Source organism: Protomyctophum parallelum, assembly GCF_964188405.1.
Source record: "Protomyctophum parallelum genome assembly, chromosome: 3".
Taxonomy (NCBI): domain Eukaryota; kingdom Metazoa; phylum Chordata; class Actinopteri; order Myctophiformes; family Myctophidae; genus Protomyctophum; species Protomyctophum parallelum.
This window is the reverse complement of record NC_139698.1, coordinates 49394777-49415884: the sequence shown is the minus strand read 5'-3', so window position 1 is coordinate 49415884 and position 21108 is coordinate 49394777. Positions and strand designations below refer to the sequence as shown.

Below are 21108 nucleotides of genomic sequence, written 5' to 3'. Positions count from 1 at the left end.
AACCACATTCGGGATTCGTTTTCCACCGGGAAAAAAATATTTTTAGTTACCGTACTCTTTAGCCCGATATTGCCAAGACAAAACCTTCATAGAGAATATTTTTCCTCCACTGGCCAAAAAGTGCCTTTTATACAGTACGTGTGGTGGTGGGCTCAGAGTGCTTCCACTAAGGAAAGTAAGCTTTCTAATGACACAACCCGCCTTTGTATTGGTGAGTAGCATTTGTTTGTATTTTCTTTATTTCGGTAATATAGCTCTAAAATAAAACGGCATTAGAGCTACGGACCGGAGCTACCTTGTACTATTGCTACCGAGCACCTTGTGAAATACTGTGTGATGCCCATGCACTCTTCTATGAATATAACTCTTTTTAATACAAAACTGTCACATTAACAAAGTGCAGGTTTTCAGAAATGTACTGTATATTATGACCAATTTCATTAGACCTAGATCTCTTCCAATTTCATCAAGTGGCACACTCTTACCATATTTCACACAGCTCCACCCAAAGTTTAGGAGGCCTTATCTTAGTGGGCATACAGTCAGAGGCCATATAAGATCACCACTTCCCCTCCTGGCCTCGGTCTATACGTGTCGGAAGTGTCCCTGAGAAAGACACTTAACTCCTAACCTAACTGCTCCCCCTAAACCTCCGTCTGAGCAGCTCAAACCAGTTTGAGCTGCTCAGACTACTCAGAATTTACCCCACTGCACTAACAAAGGTCTTCCTGTGTGTGTGTGTGTGTGTGTGTGTGTGTGTGTGTGTGTGTGTGTGCGCGTGTGCGTGTGCGTGTGCGTGTGCGTGTGCGTGTGTGTGTGTGTGACGTGTGTGTGTGTGTACCCAACAAAACAGTCATGTCTCAATGGTAGTTACGTGGACCATGCAATTACTTGTTAAAGGTGATTCAATTATCTATCCTGTCCATGTGTGTTAAACAAGATATTAACCGCTTTAATAATGCAGCAAGTACATTAACCACTTACCAATTACAATGGGTGTGATTTTAAAAGCCAATTAAATGGTGCATGGTACTGTACATGTATGTGGGTCTGTGCATGTGTCTGTGCATGTGTCTGTGCGTGTGTCTGTGCGTGTGTCTGTGTGTGCGTGCGTGCGTGCGTGCGTGCGTGCGTGCGTGCGTGCGTTCTTACCACACAGCCTGACCAGGTGTAGTGTGTGGTGAGGTTGATGACCTGGTTGTTCTCAGGCCTGAGAACGGCCTCCTTCTGGTAGCAGTTCTGTACACGAGCAGATAGGAGGAAAGCACAGAGAAAACACGTCACCGTGTTCAGACGTGGCTATTCTTTAGGTCAGTGTTTCGGGTCCGGCATGACCCCCAGGGGTCCTTGAGCAGGTTCCAGGGGGTCCCCAGCAAATGTAGTTAATAATAGCATAAACGTTTAACCACTTTAACCCTATACATTGGAAAATAGCCGATCTGCAAGCTCATCTTGGATTCATTTTCTTTATATATATTTTTGAAACAACGCACATCTTGCCTGCCACAATTTATTTTTAGACGGGGAGGGTCCATGGACAAATAGACAGTTTACACACCAATTTGGCGGTCCTTGAAATGAAAATCTTTGAGAACAACTGTTTTAGGTAGTCTGTTATGCAATATGTACCTGGAAACACCTCAATGAAACATGCTGTTAGGCAACCCCCCCCCCCCTCATATTCCCACGAACATCCAAGCAATTTGTCTATGTCAACATGGTTTAATAGACACAAGGGATCACAAGTTACACATCCTGTGTATAAATAATTTATAGTGCTTTAATTAAGGACATCTCAAGAGTAGTTAAGTGGCAGAAACTGAAGGTCTGCTTTGATTAAATGGCATTTTGACGTGGCATGGCATAGGCCTAATATTTTACATTATTTATGAGCTAGAGAGTAGAAAACAAACACCAGCCAAACACTCGTTGGCCAATACCCAGCATAATTTAGTGGACCTATTCTGTTAAATTCTATCCGATTTGATTGATTTCTTGACAAGTCAAATAGTGACGGGAACTTGATTCAACAGCCCTTGTGGCATGAAAGGTTTGTGTCCTGACCTGAATACAGTGTCATAGACTAAGACTGATGACATGTCATAAGAGTGAGAATGAATGAACAGAAAGCTGTGTGCCCTACAGGGAAGATCATTCCGTTTAAAACTCCCTGGATTTTACCCTTATAGTCCGGAACAAGTCATTGCTAAGAGTTCTAAAAGAAATAACACTAAGCCTGGACTTGGAAAGATAATTATTTGATGGATCTTCTACGGTCTCGACCACGCGCCAAGGTCACTAGGTTTTTCTTTTAACGGCGTGGCACGGAAAGAGGCCAGCTGTGTAGAAGAGCGTTGGGTCTGTGTACTCTGTATGTAATATGGCCAATCACAGGCTAATCACAGCTCAGTAACATTAGCACACAATTAATGCTCATATATTAGTACCTCTTAGCTCATTGGTCATATTATGGAGGCATATTGTTCAAGATATATCCCAGGAAAATAGGGCATCCCCGCAAACTACACAGCTCAGCGCATGCGGCTACATCAATCACAGCTCAGCAACATTACCACATAAAACTTGCATTAGGATCTTAGCTCATCATTGGTAATCACTAATCACTGATCGGTAGGCTGTGTTCAAGATTCTATATCACTGTAGCTAATGTAACAGGCTACTCATGTAAAAAGCAATTCTCCCACTTCAATAAGCTGAAGCAATGTTTTCACTTAATGTTTTAAGATGTAGGCTAAATCTCCCATTGGCATTGTTCAAAATATATCTCTATTCAGCATGCTGCTGCTACACCAGCTCAGCTATCACTGCTAAGCTCATGTTAGCTTAATATCATTTCTACTTTGTTCTCAAACTGCACACCTAGCAACTTGCTATCCATAGCTATACAGATTGCACTGGGAAACCATGCTGTTATTAGGCTGTGTTTTTGGAAGGGGGCATGTGGGGTGTCTTTGTACTTTGCCTCAGAACCCGCTATAGAACCTTTTCTCAAATAGTGGCTTGGCATAAAGAAAAATATGGAGATATTTCAACCTGTAGTGGTGCTCCCTTTAATGCAGAGCTCGTTTTCCTCGCAGCCCATACGAGACACAAGGGATATCAGCGTCTCACCTTCTCATGCCTCTTGTACACAGCTGGCCACTGTGTGCTGTCGTCAAAGTAGAGCAGGATGTTCTGACAGCATCGAGACTGAGTAGGAGAGAGAGAGAGAGAGAGAGAGAGAGAGAGAGAGAGAGAGAGAGAGAGAGAGAGATATTAAAAGAGCAGAGGGAGAGGAAGAGAGAGATTGAGAGAGAGCCAGGAGAAAGAGAGAGAAGAGGGTGCATGGGGGAGATAGGGGAGGAGAGTGAGAAGGCGTGAGATTTATATACGACACAATCTGGTTCAAAGTCCGCAGGCTAACAGGACAGCAGGATGAAAGAGCAAAACAGGAATAGAAGGCTAGAGAAAAGGGAGGACAATGTAGGAGAGGAAAGGAAAAGAGGACAAGTTGAGAGGTAGAGTGTGGCAGACAGGAACAGCCGGAGGAAAAGGGAAGAGCGATATCGTCAATTTAGCAGAAAAGGGAGGGGAGAAGGAGAGGCAAACTGAGTAAAGTGGAACAGAGAGAAAATGGCAGAAGTCATGAAAGAAGATCTCTAAAATATTTATGATTTCTGTGATATAGTAGACAGAAGAGTGGCAAAAAAAACAAAGTGACGTGCATTCTCTCTCACACACGCGGCCATACTCATCTTAAATGCTTTATTTGAATACAGAAGTTATTTCACAATGAAAAACACAAATGCACTCTCATACACAATAAGTCGCCCTACCTTCGGATAGCGGAACCGGAAGTCAAGTCTCCCAAAGTCGGTGAGAAAGCAGAAGCGCGTGAGAAACAACCAGTCCTGTAATCACATGGAAAAGAGAGGAGAGAGGAATGGCACGATGATGAGAGAGGCATTTATTGGAAGTTTGACTTTTTCGCACATCCTACTCACACATGGCATGCATAATATAGAAGCTTTAACACGTCCTCAGAGAGGCGAGATAATGACATTCAAGTGCAGCTTCAATGCCATGCTCAAGGGTTTTTGGCAGCGGGCGTGGGTGCTGCGCTATAGCTGTGACACCTGACAACCCCCTCGAATGCCAGGTGGGAGAGGTGAGTAGACACTCGGAAAGAGTGTGTGTGTGTGTGTGTGTGTGTGTGTGTGTTGGGGTGGAATAAAGCCAACACATGGGCCGCCAGTGGCTCAGGGGTCAGACCGGCTAACTATACCACCATCTCCGATTGCTATGCGGTGAATTGAATACACAGAACCACAATGGAAACAATTTTTGTGAGATATCCTTTTAGCATTAATGTATAACTGTACCGCTGTACTTTTTGCAAAATGTAGCCTAAATATAGTATTAAATCAATCAATCAATCCGTACTCCAGACTGTGTGACGGAAGCATTCGACAATTTCGGGAGGCAACAGTCTGGCTTCCGAGACTACAGGTGTTACAGGTTCGCACCTGGAAACGACTGAGATTCTGATGATGCTGCCGTAAGGGTTGGGGGAGAAGGGGAGAAGGGGAGAGAGAGAGAGAGAGAGAGAGAGAGAGAGAAAACATTCAGTGTAAGGGAGAAGAGGAGCTCTATGGTGCCATGCTCTACCAACTAAACCGTACAAGACAGTACAGGACAGAAGGAACATGCAGGGAGGAGAGGGGGCAGCTACAGTATTGAATTGAATAGTCATTATCGTTTCTACATTCATAGTCAGAATTCCACTTGCTTTATGGTAGAGAGGGAGGGGAAGAGGGGAGGCTGGCCTAGGTCAACCTCCCTCAATTTTGCGGTCACTATTCTTCAAATTTCGGCACAGAATGCAGACCTTCCATTCAATCACAACAGCCCCTTTATATTGGCACCTACTCTACTCAGTCTACTGTATATAGGTGGTATAGTAAAGTAGTGATGGGCAAGGTTGCCAAGTCCGCTTGTTTCCCTCCAAAGTTGGCTTGTTGTTTTTCCAGAGTTGCGTTTTTTTCCAGAGTCGCGGGTTGCGGTTTTTTGGCCTTGTTTTAAAAATTTGGTGGCTTGTTTTGAATATCAAACAAGCCAACATTTCTTTGATGTATATACACTGACACGAAACAAGACAGGAACGCCCAAAAACGTCACATCCGGTTTTTTACCCTGGGCAGAATTTTCTATGGCTGCCAATGCAACTTTTTCCAATCCTTAATCACATACGGACAAACATCTATGCCGATAATATCTAACTTGCGGAGTTAACGTGCCTTGTACACGGGCAACAGATCTTTCAACGTATGGCATTGCAAATACGTTTGATAATCGCTACTCTGCGCAATATTGTTTTGGAAATGCCGCAAATTGCATTGCAGTGAACGAGAGCAAATCACAACTTACCCTGGGGGTAGTGACTCCGCCCAGAATACGCGTTTTCGTGTCAGTGTATACTATAAATACCCATAGGTTTGGGGGGAGTATGAATCACATTGAGTGACAGAATCGGTCTGGTGTCTCAACTATGTGTGGAATAGTATAATAAATGACCAAAACATTCCATACATAGAATTTATAATGATAAATCTATCAAATATTTAGTTATTAGTATTATATGGCGATATTATTGGGCTTGTTTTGGCTTATTTCTCTCGCCAAGAGTTGGTTTGTTTTGGGCTTGTTTTTGGAGGCGGGTTGGCTAATTTCTCTCACAAGAGTTGGCAACACTGGTGATGGGCCATAAGTAAGGGAAGGGGGAGGGGCACAAAGGGACTTGTCCTACTCTTAATATTATTCAGCCCATAAGCTTGGCAGCATGATAGTAGATAATAGTGCTGATGGCATAGTTCACTGGGCTTACATAAGACACTGCGGCATCGGCAGCAGTAGGCTATCAGTCAGAAGAATACACGTATTTATACGTACTGTAGAGATCCATACAACCAAAGATATATTTTGTTTTTATTAAACCTTTATGTAACCAGTAAAAACACATTGAGACTGCGTCTCTTTTACAAGTGCGAACTGGCCAAGAGGCATAAATAAAATTACACTTCAATACCACATCGTAAATGTCACATTTTGGAAGAGCAAATAAAACATCCATAATACACCTCAAAGTACCTATGAAATAAATACAACAAATCACCAAAGTCCTAATATTTTAGTAGCAGGGCAAAATACACAATATACACAATCTAAACCGAAATAATAAATATATAGGCATGAACATAGGCTTTGTACATATCCAAACATGTGCAGATGCTGGACTGTACATCTAAGATGATCCTTTTGAAACTTCTCAAGGGAACTTTCAAAGACAATTTTAGTCTGGACTGTAGGTCGTTCCACGACCAAGGGCCAAAGAAGGCCAGACATTTTTTACCCCCCTCGGATTTGAATGCTGGTACTACACACCGTAGCCAAGCATTTGACCTTGGCCGTGTGCACCTCCGGCAGAACGCAACACGCACACACCCACACCCAGGGCTGGATAAGAGGCAGAATGTGACATAAGAGGGATGATCTAACTATGCCATTGTCTCAACTACACCAACTAATAAAGGTTTCTTACTGGCGTCTTACAGGCGGATGGACAGACAGTTTGATGAGTGCTTCATTGAGTGCACAGTAAAGTTAGTTACATTAGTTCCTTATACATTCTGGTGGTGTTATCACAGGCTATAATTAATATACAGTAATATTGATGTTGCCCAGCCCTAATTCCTTGTTATTTTTTCATTTAAAACTAAAATATATAATGTCACAATTCAAAATGTTAATGTCACAATATTATCTTCATAATATTTATATCAAGATATTTGGAGAAAGAAATTGTGATATTTGATTTTGCACGACTAACACTCTCAGTCACTCTGTGTCTCTGTCTGCTACCCACGGAAATGTCGGTGTCGGTATTCCCTCTTGTGTTTAATCATCTTTCTAATTTGTATTTTCATGACTACTTCTCTTGTCTGTTTTACAGTCTCAGACATTATGGGGCGCTCATCCTTGAGCTACTAATGAACGAGAATGAGACTCGCTGGCAAAGGTTTTCAACCCCTTTTATGAATCACTAATTTAAAGTTAATACATAATTAAATGTTTGCAAATGTATTCTACCCTTTTAATACTTTGACAAACCTTGATTCAAATCGGTTAGGCATAAGCAACGTAATAATGATCAAGAATGCACAATCACAGTCTTCAATAGAGAGGACTTTCAGTTACCTAATGAATGAAAAGCCTGAGGTAAAGACACAATCATAATGACCAGAACATAATGAACATTCCAGTCTCTCAACCACATGAGGACAGTCCGCCAAGACCGCCATACATCAAGAAACATAATACAATACAGATATACTGTACAGTACAGTAGTCAAAACATCATACAATACAGATAATAAAGCAGGCTATCCCTACCAACCTGTGCACGAAGCAAACTAGTAAGTACAGTATATTCAGAAATAACACCACTGCTTTGGCACCATGTTTCCAACCTCTCTATCAGTGTCATAAAACGGTGTCCTGCATAATGGTCTATAAAACCATAATAATGGCTGACACAGCCCTGGTGCTACAAATATGGGTTTGTGAAAAAACATTCTTTGAGCTAAATCTTGGACCTTTTCCATTCAGCCGCTGTTCTTTGTCCTTGAAATAAAACCAACATCATATCTCAGGGATGCATCTACAGAACCACTTTTAAGATCACCTGGGGGCTTTACATAGGCCTAAGTATTTATCTGCCCTACAGTAGGTTTGGTGGAAATTGCTTTCTGTACAACATAATCGAGCAAAGTACACAGTTAAATCCCTTAAGGGTCCATTCATAGACTCTCAGGGCTGTATTGTCTTTAGTATTGTATGTCTTAAGTACCAGGTCTTATTCCCTAAACTAAAGACCTGGAGGCGTGATCAATGCCATTTGGCTATTCTGAGTGACCAAAGAGCATTGATCACGCCTCCAGGTCTTTAGTTTACTCAAGTTAGGGAATAAGACCTGGTATTTAAGACACGCAAAATACAGCCCTCAGAGTGTATCTGTATTAACAATTTGTATTTTACAGTGTAGCAATAGTGGTAAACAGTCCACGATAACCTATGCTTAGAGATATTGAATGTGGTTAGTTTTTTGTTTTACCCCAAGAGGCATAAGTATAATAATACAAGTGGGTTATATTCTTTATAAAATGTTATTTAGATAGATACTGATGTAATGATTCGCACCGAGCTGGGAACAAACCGCAGTCTCAAATTTGTCAATAAAAACCTCAATCTTTAGCAAGCTAAAACCATAGAAAAAACTTGAACAGACCTGCATGATGAGAGCTGAAGGAGCAGCGCTGAGTGTGTGAGTGTCTGTGTGTCTCTGTGTGTGTGTGTGTGTGTGTGTGTGTGTGTGTGTGTGTGTGTGTGTGTGTGTGCACACGCGCGCGTGCATGCATGTTGCTGTAGCAGATGTTACAATATTAAATGGGATCTATACCTGTATGGTGCCTGTTTGTGGTAAACAAGTTACAAACTGACATGTTTGTGGAAAAAGTCTATTCTGTGGTTTCAACTCTATCAGCTATTCTAATACTGTTGTAATGTTCTATGGCAGTGTATGGGACTGCCACTTAACATCAAGATAAACCGCAGCCAATGAAGACAGAGTCGAAGGTGGAATTGACTGTTTACTTCATGACAAAGCGGTGAAAACTGCAAAAATAATAAAACAATACATTCAGAGTTGTTCTTAATTGACAGCATTCCAATAATTGCACAACTAAATAAACCCAGGTAATTAACAATCACACACACTAGCTAAACCACATACACTCATCAGTGATGATTAGTAGGATGACATACAGCTGAGGCTAGGCTAGGCTAGGTTCTGCAGACAACAGTAAACATTGTCAAAAACGTTCCCAAATACAAAATAAACATAACAAAATACCACAAAATTGTACAGAAAGTTAGCATATCTAACATCAACTGCAACTTACAGGATTGCCTCTCAAAGGCTTCCAAGTTGGTAGATGTTTTCTTTTCTTAGGCTTAGGCTACAGCTCTGAACAGTGTGTGTTCACTCTCTGCACTGCTGCATCAAAGATGGTGCTCACAGGAAGTGACTCTCATTATAAACTGAGTTCTTCAAAATAAAATGTACACAGGATGACAATAAAGTAGTTGCAGGCTTTTCTAAAGCGTACAGAAATACCAACATTGCTTAGAATTGCCTTAAAGGCAAGACAACTGTAGCTGTAGATATTTGTAATTTGTTCATTCTTAATTGTCAATAGTGATGATATATAAAATAATCACACTCATCAAATATGTGCAAAATCTCTGTTTTGTGTATGTGGGTGTTTCATGGTGTTTTTCCTTTTCGTATGTGAACGTGTCTGTTATTGTGACTCTGTCTCCAAGACAAATTTCTCCCAAGGGAGACAAATAAAGACAACCTTGAACCTTGAACCTTGAACAATCACACTCTTATCATCATACATCATACAGTACATCACATTCCATGCTCAGCCAATCAAATCATCACGAATGTCATTCCGACCAATCACTTTTGGCACCTTCACTGTTGTACTTTTCTCAGCCAATCAAATCATCGCTATGGGGTGATCAGCCAATCAAATCATGTTTGTGTTCACACAAAAATATGATGTGCAGCCTACCCCCACAATTCACAAAGAACAGCTGCTTTATTAAATAGAAATTAATCAAAAATCACTTGCGCACCACCATGACCAGTGAAAGACTGAGCAACCTTGGAGTGGTACAGTGAGTGTGCCACACTTAATGTGGAGGCCAAGAGAGCCAAGGTCTCTAGCCGACATAGAAACCACAAATAGTTTTTCTTTTTTGTGTTGTTATTGCTCTTCTAAATAGAGGTTACTCTTCACTGTTTGAGAATGATTGAGTACTGCTTGTTCATTATGTGTGGGCCATGAGACAAACCTCCATAGAAAATAAATTGAAGCTGCGCTCCCCCCATGACATTCATTTCCATGTGTGAGTGAGCCCTTAGGATGCAGTCTACACAGCGTAATACGTACTGCAGGCTGTAGCCTCTCAGTCTACACAGCAGTAATACGTACTGCAGGCTGTAGCCTCTCAGTCTACACAGCGTAATACGTACTGCAGGCTGTAGCCTCTCAGTCTACACAGCGTAATACGTACTGCAGGCTGTAGCCTCTCAGTCTACACAGCGTAATACGTACTGCAGGCTGTAGCCTCTCAGTCTACACAGCGTAATACGTACTGCAGGCTGTAGCCTCTCAGTCTACACAGCGTAATACGTACTGCAGGCTGTAGCCTCTCAGTCTACACAGCGTAATACGTACTGCAGGCTGTAGCCTCTCAGTCTACACAGCAGTAATACGTACTGCAGGCTGTAGCCTCTCAGTCTACACAGCAGTAATACGTACTGCAGGCTGTAGCCTCTCAGTCTACACAGCAGTAATACGTACTGCAGGCTGTAGCCTCTCAGTCTACACAGCGTAATACGTACTGCAGGCTGTAGCCTCTCAGTCTACACAGCAGTAATACGTACTGCAGGCTGTAGCCTCTCAGTCTACACAGCGTAATACGTACTGCAGGCTGTAGCCTCTCAGTCTACACAGCGTAATACGTACTGCAGGCTGTAGCCTCTCAGTCTACACAGCGTAATACGTACTGCAGGCTGTAGCCTCTCAAGGTCGTGGCCCCTCAATCGGGACAAAGCTCCCGAATGCCCTTGATCATGATGCCAGCTGACATGCACTGGGATAAACCTTTAACAATGTGTGTATATTTGCAGGAGAAAGATGTTTATGGTGTGGTTGCCCCCTATTTTAACTGTTGACAAAAAAAGCACTGACCCTGCCGCCACGTCCCCATCCACTCCCCTTTGATCTGCCCTCGTGACACGCTCCACATATGGCCATCTCCATATATGAAGATCACGACAATGACCCTGGATAGCCATACATGGAGAAGACTGGAGCATCACCTTAATCTGCATGATATATGGAGCCGGCCAGCAACTCTACATCTGATCTCAAACCCTTAGATCTCCATATATGGAAAACTAGAGTTCTCAACAGACACGAAAATGAAGGCCCGGCCCTACCTGTGCCCTCATCAAACCCTGTGCACTCAAGACACTGCCCCCGCTGCCACCCTTAGATCTCCATATATGGAGCTGACCTGTTCTGACATTCCATATGTTGATCTGACCTCATCAAACCCTGTACACTCAAGACACGCTCCATATATGGCCAGTACAGAATTCATTACATACTGTATGTTGATCTGACGCCCCATCCCAAAGCGACAGCGCTCGCCCAGCAGTCTGCCGGCACGTCACCCAGGTGGATGTGTGCACGCGATCTCGCCCTCAAGGGTCTTACTGGTATTTAGTAAACAAATGGACGTCTGTTACACACAGGATTTTACTGTGCAGACTGGGGTCCCAAAAATCGTATCAATTTGTGATAGGCCTAAAACGCTACATATCAAACTGTCGGTCCTTCAAATTAAAAAGCGTCTTAAAAAACTGGATCCAACAGCCATTCATGTCCTCTCTCCAACAGTATTGTTTCCACTTCCAGTCAAACCACACACCAGAGAGCCGTTTGCACGTTCTTCCAAGGCTCTCAAACAGAACCCATGTGTTCATTAAAGCTGCCCTCTGGCTTGGCTGTTTTTGACTTTTGATCTTTCACCAAAACGAGAAAAAAAGAAAGAAAAAGGAAAACATCAAATCCCTCCAGGCAGCATTACACAGTAATTACCATTCCCCCGGTGTTCTCTCTACATAAACCAGCGCAGTCATTTCTTTGCTGGGGAATAAAGTGTGACCGGAGCACCGGAGCATTATGCCGGCACTGCTGCCACAGCTGACAGTGCCGTACATCACTGCAAGCACAAAACTGCAGCCATATTTCAGCCTCCGCCAAGCTTGGCTTTGGCTCTGGTGTGCTATAATTCAACTCAAACTCCACCGAATTCCATAAAAGACGAACCGCGGGTCCCCACTCCCAGCCCCTCCCATCGTCTGGCCCGCCTCTCGGCTCAGTGGCCACGGGTGACGCTTTAGGCCATCGGCATGGTAACGGGACCGGCGCTGTAAAGTGCACTGTGAGAGGCACTGACCCATGGCCGGAACGTCCCCGGAGAGAGAGAGAGAGAGAGAGAGAGAGAGAGAGAGAGAGAGAGAGAACACGATTGAAGGAGGGATAGAGGTGGAAGGGGGGATATATATCACTTGAATGACCAGGGACTGGGAGGGACTGTGAAAGAACCCCTTGTTGAAAGTGAGTGCACACACTCATGCACGTGCACAGGTTCTCCCGCAGGAGTGCATGCGGATGGACACACACACACTCCACGCCATGCCCAGTTGGTCCGAAAAAACGAACACACACCCCTACAGATGGCTGCACGCACGCACACATGTCTCACACACACACACACACACACACACACACACACAATTCCCCCTATCATTGTCATAGCAACCACTGCATGCCTTCGTTTGCAGCTGCCATAGAAACATCAAAAGGCCCGGCCATTTATTCACAATACACACAAGCACTTTGATTCCGACGCTGCCTCCCTGCATCCTTCCTTCAATTTACCTTCACAATAACGCAGTCTTCACAGTGCGGGCTGACCAAGTGGCTTTCAGAGCGACTAATTGGGCTCTATGAGCCGATTCCTTCCACTTGGACACACAAAAACACCCAGGGCAACTCGTGCATAGGCGAGACGATCATGATATTTTACGTTTAACAATTAACAATTTAATTGTGATTTTGGCACTGTACATTGGAACATATACATTTACAAGAACTACGCTTCGGTTTGCCTTTTAAGCTTTGGAAAAAAAAATTGAACAAGGGTAGAGGGAACGTATGACAAATAACTTAAATACACAAAGAAATGACTGACATGTTCAAAATGTATTAAAAGTATAGCGTAAAACGTCCATCTGCAAGTTCACAACTCGTCACAACAACCATGTATATGTATACGATTTTTCAACATGGAAACAATTATGACAATTATGGGAAATTATTCAGATTATGTCAAATAAGTACGATCAGGTGATTATGTAAGATGTCAATTGTGACAGGTTTGCTCTGCACATTAGTAAACCGAAATGCCGAAATGTTAGCATGCATGACATGGCATAATCTAATCAACTGCTACAATGTGTGTGTGTGTGTGTGTGTGTGTGTGTGTGTGTGTGTGTGTGTGTGTGTGTGTGTGTGTGTGTGTGTGTGTGTGTGTGTGTGCGTGCGTGTGTGCAATGCACACAACATGCGCGTGCACACATGCATGCACGCCCACAAACACACACACACTTATTTTAAATTAAAACATGCACTGTGCTCGGCAGGTGGTGAAGACACTTCTCTGCCTTTGCCAAGTGGGAGAATATTTCCTCATTAAGATGTCACATACTGTACATCCAGGCAATATCCAGCTTGGAGGTCACTGGTCTCATTAGCCAAGACTTAGCCGAGGTCACTGGTCTCATTAGTCGAGGCTTAGCCGAGGCCACTGGGACGACAAAAAGGCATAGGATAGCACACAGGTATCCCACATGGTACTGGGACTACAAGGCTATAGGATAACAGAGCTATCCTACATGATACCAGTACACTATGGACTAACAGGACTAGGATAACAGAGCTATCCTACATGATACCAGTACACTATGGACTAACAGGACTAGGATAACAGAGCTATCCTACATGATACCAGTACACTATGGACTAACAGGGCTAGGATAACGGAGCTATATCCCACATGATACCAGTACACTATGGACTAACAGGACTAGGATAACGGAGCTATCCCACATGATACCAGTACACTATGGACTAACAGGACTAGGATAACGGAGCTATATCCCACATGATACCAGTACACTATGGAATAACAGGGCTAGGATAACGGAGCTATATCCCACATGATACTGGGTCTAACAAGGAAAGGACAGGGTGGCATGGCATTGGTTCGACCTCCCGTTAGTTCGACCATTACTAAACTTACTAACCCTATCTCTAACCCTAACCTAAACATGCAAGCACGGAAGCAGCGCATGTTCGCCAACCTTAATGCATGTTCGCCAACCTTAACGCATGTTCGCCAACCTTAACGCATGTTCGCCAACCTTAACGCATGTTCGCCAACCTTAACGCATGTTCACCAACATTAACGCATGTTCGCCAACCTTAACGCATGTTCGCCAACATTAACGCATGTTCGCCAACCTTAACGCAGGTTCGCCAACCTTAATGCATGTTCGCCAACCTTAACGCATGTTCGCCAACCTTAACGTATGTTCGCCAACCTTAATGCATGTTCGCCAACCTTAACGCATGTTCGCCAACCTTAGCGCATGTTCGCCAACCTTAATGCATGTTTGCATGGTGGAACTAACGGGAGGTCGAACCACGGGGCAGCCTATTCCATATCATACCAGTACTGAGACTAACAGGCCACGATAACACACCTAGCGTACTGTATCTCACATGATACTACACGGACAATAACAAACCAAAGTCAAACACAAACACAAGTCAGTCAATGTATCCCAGAAGCATAGTGAGTGTGTGTGTGTGTGTGTGTGTGTGTGTGTGTGTGTGTGTGTGTGTGTGTGTGTGTTTGTTTATGCATTTATGTACTATGTTTAAGATTATCCATTTTCCGTGTGTGTGTGTGCCCCAGGGGACAAGAACGGTGGATGGGGTGTCTACCTTAATTTTCTTTTATATACCCCTTGGCTACTGCATTGTGATGCAGAGTCATTCACCTCTGTGTGTGTGTGTGTGTGTGTGTGTGTGTGTGTGTGTGTGTGTGTGTGTGTGTGTGTGTGTGTGTGTGTGTGCGGACACCCCATTAATCAATCGCTATGCCTCGACGCAGTATACGGTCACTACAGCAGTCTCTCTCTCCTTCACCCACTCTTGCTCTCTCTGTCCTTTCATCTCACTGTCTTGCCGTCTATTCCTCCTGTCTCTCCAGATCCCTGTTTGCTTGCTAAGGCTCATTAACAATTAATTACCAATCAGTTAGTCGAGTCACCCCTGGACCGCTGTGCTTCTCAATGATTCATTAGTCAGGGTTACACAACGCTGCGACATAAACACATGCACGCCCCAACACACACACACACACACACACACACACACACACACACACACACACACACACACACACACACACACACACACACACACACACACACACACACACACACACACACACACACACACACACACACACACACACACACACACACACACACACACACAGTAAAGTTCTATCTTTCTGCGAGCGGCGGTGGCTCAGGGGTAGAGTGCCTGGATGGTAACTGTAAGGTTGCCAGTTCGAACCCGGGCTCCCCCAGAGTTACTGTCGAAGTGTCCTTGAGCAAGACACTGAACCCCTAATTGCTCCCGATGTGCTAGTTGGTGCCTTGCATGGTTTCCGCTGCCATCGGTGTATGAATGGGTGAATGTAATGCACAATCTCTGTAAAGCGCCTTGGATAAAGGCGCTATATAAATGCACCATTTATTTCTGTCGCCCAACCTCTATCACTTTCATATTCGAGTACATAGCCCTTGCAGGCCCTCACTAGCACAAGCAGCATGAACGGAAACTCTCAAACACGGCTGTGAGTTAAAACACACACACACACACACACACACACACACGCGGCGTGTATTTGCAATAGTTTTAGTGGTAGCAGTTGGGGATAATCATGCAAGAGATAAACACTCTTCAAGAGTCAAGAGAATGAATGGGGTGGTGGGGTCACCGTTCAAGGGCCTTTTGAAATGCCCAATACAAACACAGACTACATTTGGCTCCGCTGTGAATGGAGCTGTTATGTGGTTGAAGTACGTTGCTCAAGGGCACCACAATAGTTGTTGCTCGCTAACAGTGCACTGTATGAGGTTCAACCACCATCTGGTGACATGACAGCCGACAGCCGTGCCCAACACAAAACACCATTATATCCAACAGTTAACAGAGTTAAGTCTAAAGCACATGGACAAATGGACTAACATTACTGCGACATTGCATTCAGACATTAGACTATATAATACACAGACGACAGCTCCTGTACTGGATTCCCTGACATCCATGTCACATCCATGAGGCAGCACGTATGCAGCTTGTATCATTGAAATGCAGGGCCTGCCTCCAAGCATCTCTTTTGGGGACTAAAGTACCACACAAATGGAAGCAACATGGGCAATGGCTGCTGTCTTCTTACAGAAGTAAACAAAACAATAATGTTTAACCTGACCAAATATATTATTTATTTCACAAACATATTTGGGGAGAAAAGCAATACTATTATTCCTTTTAAAAAGCTCTTTCTTGTTATTTATTATTGGTCTAAATAAGCGGTTCCCAACCTTTTCGGGATCAGGGCCCACTTCAAAATATCGAAGCGTTCGTGGCCCACACACTTGACCGCTTAACACGACAGCCGATCAAAGCATGTTTATTTTAATGAATGATCAATCGATCCAATCGTGTTCCGGCTTGGATCAGTGAACTCTAACCTACAGGTTGAGAATTGCTGGTCTACGCCACCGTTTCCCAAACAGTGGGTCAGGATCCATTTGAGGGTCACGGACACATTTTTATGGGTCCCTTTATTTTGTGTTTCATATTATTGGCCAGAAGGTACTGCGCCAGTATGCCAGGCATTTTCTGTGTTTTCGGGTAGATTCCTTTCCACGTCACCGGCATTGAGAACATCATTGTAACGATTGGCTATTATTAGCGTTAGCTCACACTGTTTATCTTTCGCCAGAAACGTTAACATGTCGGGAGCGATGCAAGACAAATGACATCCTAATCTCGGATGCATCAGAAAAAACATGGACAGCGCTCGTAGTTGCAGAGAAATGAGGCATTGGAAATCTCAGTTTGACTGGAGGTGCAAAGATCCTGGTGCTGGGGGTGACGGAGGCGTTGTCTAGTAACCGGACTAATGTTAAAACATGATGTTCTGCTGAACCACTTCATATATGGTTCGGGCGGGGTACGTAGCTGGCAGATTAGCTGGAACGTTAGCGTTAGAAAATGATTACCATAATGTTTTGGGATGTAGTCAAATTAGCTGATCTACAAGCTTGTATATCTGCTATTTTCACTAATTTGGGTCCCGGGCAAACATCTAATTTCTCCTTTGGGTCTTGAGCTGAAAGGTTTGGGAAGCATGCGTCTGCATGGCTTTTTTTTTGAGGGGCGCTAGCCCCTCCTAGTCGTATATACAGCTTTTTTGTCCTGAACTCTTGTCACATTTGAAAATGAGTGTCTGAACAAATCGTCTTTTTGTGGAAACACAAACATTAAATGCAATTGATGAAATTTACGTCATATGTAGACGAGCAAATCGGCTATTTTGACCTACCACAAATATAACAGATGAGTTTTTTTAAACATTGTATCATGGTTAAAAGATAATAACATAATTTGACACACTAATTAATCTTTAAGCATAACTCAAGAACAGCTACAGTAATAAAGTAACAGGTCTGCTGTGCTAGCCGCCTCTATGGTAGCCTGGCTAATAAGCCAGACCGAATCAGCCGTTGGCAAAATTTAGCCATGGCTACCTCTATGGAGCCCTGCCTGTGTGACTGTCGTGTTCCACCACCTCTATGGAGCCCTGCCTGCGTGTGACTGTCGTGTTCCACCAACCATTCTGCATGTTCCAATGAGCACCCCCCTATCCCCACTGCATTATACTTGCAAATGTCAAACTCTAGCCAAACCCCCCTCCCCATAACCCCTCCCTCCCACGACCCCCATTCCTCCATTCCACTGCAGCTGCTGATATGCTGTTTTACAGTGAGTTTAGCCTTTCAGAACGAACACTGAGGCTTGCACGTGTGTGTCTTCCAGAGTAAGGAAATGGGGAGAGCAGGGTGAAAAGATGGAGATAAAGTGTGTTTGCAAGAGAGAGATTGATAGAGAGGGACAGAGACACAGTGTCAGAGAGGGAGAGAGATGAGGGGGAGTAAGTGGGTGACCTTGGGGCAGAGGAGTATAAAGGAAAGAGTCAAGACTGACTGTGTGTTTAACTGGTCCACTGGTTAGACTTGCATGCTGAGAATGTACGCGCACACACACACACACACACACACACACACACAAAACGTGCAGGGCAGTTTTGCTCAGGGTGCTCCATCGTTCTTTCAGCTGGTTCACTAAACACAAAGAACACTCCCTGCAGGGGGCAATAAAACATGCAACCTACTTGTCAATTTGTCTAACTATTCACTTTACTTCTTGACTTTGAGTCCTCTATTCACAGCTGTGACAGTAGTTCTGAGAATGTATAAATGTTTATTCATTCAATCTATGATCATGTACAATAAGCCTCGTTTGTTTTAAGGGCTAGTCGGAAACAAATGTATACCTATTTAACACAAAACCTGGGGGATAAGAGGAAGGCAAGAGAGAGAGAGAGTCACACACACACACACACACACACACACACACACACACACACACACGTTTAGCCTAGTGTGACTTGGAGCAGGTGCCAGGTGGGGATCTGGTGCCTTGCCCGAGGGCAGTGCTGCAACAATAGCTACACTGATAGAGAGCTGATATTCTGGGGAAAACATTCGGCAGTAATTCACTTTTATTTATTTGTAACTTTTCAAATGTGTAATTTCTCTCTTTGATAGGATATGGCCAAAATAGGGCTGCCAGAGTTATGTTTATGGATGTTTTTGGTGCAGGACATTAGAATACATGGCACATTATTGATCGTTATAGTACATTAAGTGTCATATGTTGTCTTAATGTATTCAGGGGGAGGTTTTGCTGAGCATACATGAACAGCGTCAATGCTGGGGAACTGCCAAGAACCAGAAGCAGCAGCTCCACTGGATCAATTAGTGTTGCCTTGCTCAAGGAAACCTTCTACTGGTTGGTGGAGAGCATTATTCATTCACTTGTCTTTAGTTTACCTACAGTCACATCCCCCAGACAGTCACATCCTTGAAGGGGTTCCAGGGTTTACCATGTTGCACGTAAATTAATGGACCACACAGGTCATCTGTAACTCTCAAAGTTACATTTAAATTATGTACCATTTGCTATAAAAAATTTTATATCAAATGAGGGTAGGCTACTTTAAATCGGAGAGGTTGAGAAACAGTGGGATTTCTATCTGAGCTCACACCATGCAGTGCCCCCCACCCACAACACACCTGTTGACAACCATGCTTCATGCTTCCAAAAAGGCAGGTCAAACACGTTCTCCTGCGTGTTATCCTTGTATTTGCAGCCATTATATCCCAATAGTCTTACAAGGCAAAACAGCGATATTCTCTGATGCACAGTGGGATTCATTCGTGGCTATACTACTGTCTGTATGTATATGGCGTGTGGTGAGTGGCGTGACTCGTGACCTGTAGCCTAAATTAAATATATATTCCTCAACAAAATCTTGGATGCATTTGTCAGGAGGTAGGCCTTCTTCTCCTCCGATTCGGTTTCAGAGTGAATACAAGGCTAGCTAGGCTGGCCTGGGCACACATGTTGCAAGCAACTATATAACCGTCGAGGTGTATAGATAGGCTAGAAAACCACAAAGTGTCAGTGTCCCAATATCTGCGGTTTATTTCAACACTCTTGCGCGCCGGGGCAGCAGTGATAAGGATACCTGAATCCTGGTGCATCATGTTATGAATACCGGAGCACTTGCAAATATTTGACTTAAAAGTGTATAAAAAAAAACAGTCAAACCGAACAATGTGGGCAGGAGAGATCAGCTATAGTGACTGATCTCTCGATCTGACCGATGTTAGCATGCAGGAATGACTTGATCTTGGATGCAGCCATATATAGAGACTGCTCGAAACCAAAAGCTGCGCGCTTCAGAACACTGAAGCACCTGTAACGGGTGACGGGTCTATTCAGTTTCTGTTAATAAGCACAAATGGCCTAATTTGCATTTTAACTATTATACAAAAAGAAAGAATTGCAATAGATTGAGTCATGAATATTATGGCTAAATGCAAAGTACCACATATGTGGTCAAATGCACGCTATGCCAAATGTATTGGACAGGAGAAAGATAATTGCGCTGCATATGACACGCATAGCCATGATGCTGCCTTCAACGCGCGGCAGCGGCAGATTCTATACATATAAAAACGACAACGATCCAAATCCCAGAATTAACTTAGCGGGGGCTTAATTTGGTAATAATATCCATCTCAGTCTATACTGTAGCAGCCAGCTATACCACACAGACACCTGCGTGCGAAAACGCAGAGAACCCCGTATATCCCCGTAAACTGTCTATATAAGGGCAATATTATTGCAAGTAATGTGCTGCCTATAAAGAAAACAAGCCTTACCTCTTTCGTATTGACGATGCCTTTGACGTATTTCCCCAGAACAGGAGCTACACAGAGGACGCTGAACAGCACGGCCAAGCAAAGGAGTCTCTCGCAAAGCCTAACCTCCATGTTTCTCCGCGGCTCGTCGGTTCTCCTCGCACCCGTCCGCGCTCCCACAGCCGTTGTTCGGCAGCGCAGGGTCCAGCCAGCGATCCACACGGCGAGGAGATGCAAGCAGAGGCGGCGCGCGTTCCCGTGTGCAACTGTGCATGTGGCCCCCAATAGTTGAGCCTCTGCCTCAGGACTGGAGCGCGCATTGGATACGAGCGCAGCAACCATTAGCGCTCCTCTTCCTCGACCGGTGCGCGAGGAAGGAGCCGGAGGCATGTTGCGCGTTCTTGCTTTGAGATTGCGACATGTCCAGATCAAATAAATATGGCATCAATTCAAACTTCAAAGCCATTAATAAAACACCCGTTTTCTTTGCACAGTCACAATGAACTGTTCTGCTTGCAGTGACGCTCAAGCCCTTTCCATCTCTAGGCCATATATGCCAAGGGCAGTGTTGGGCAATATTACTCAAGAGAGTAACTAATATGTTACTTATTGAGGGGCGCTAGCCCCTCCTATGTCCAGCTTTGAGGGTTTGTGACTTTGTGTAAACACAAACATTGTCTTAACAAACAATGAATGCCAATATATGA

General features: G+C 43.9%; 1 protein-coding gene across 1 annotated transcript in view; it reads right to left on the bottom strand.

The window, feature by feature from the left end:
* The window catches only part of tmem145 (transmembrane protein 145), a 44746-nt gene extending 24192 nt beyond the window's left edge, over positions 1–20554 (bottom strand). The window contains exons 1-4 of the mRNA XM_083760993.1: positions 20423–20554; positions 3837–3911; positions 3133–3210; positions 1153–1239 (exon numbers count right to left, since the gene is read on the bottom strand). Coding sequence (XP_083617119.1) covers positions 1153–1239; positions 3133–3210; positions 3837–3911; positions 20423–20533 — 351 coding nt within the window. The 5' untranslated portion in view covers positions 20534–20554. The remainder of the gene's footprint in view (positions 1–1152; positions 1240–3132; positions 3211–3836; positions 3912–20422) is intronic.
* Positions 20555–21108: the final 554 nt, after the last annotated feature.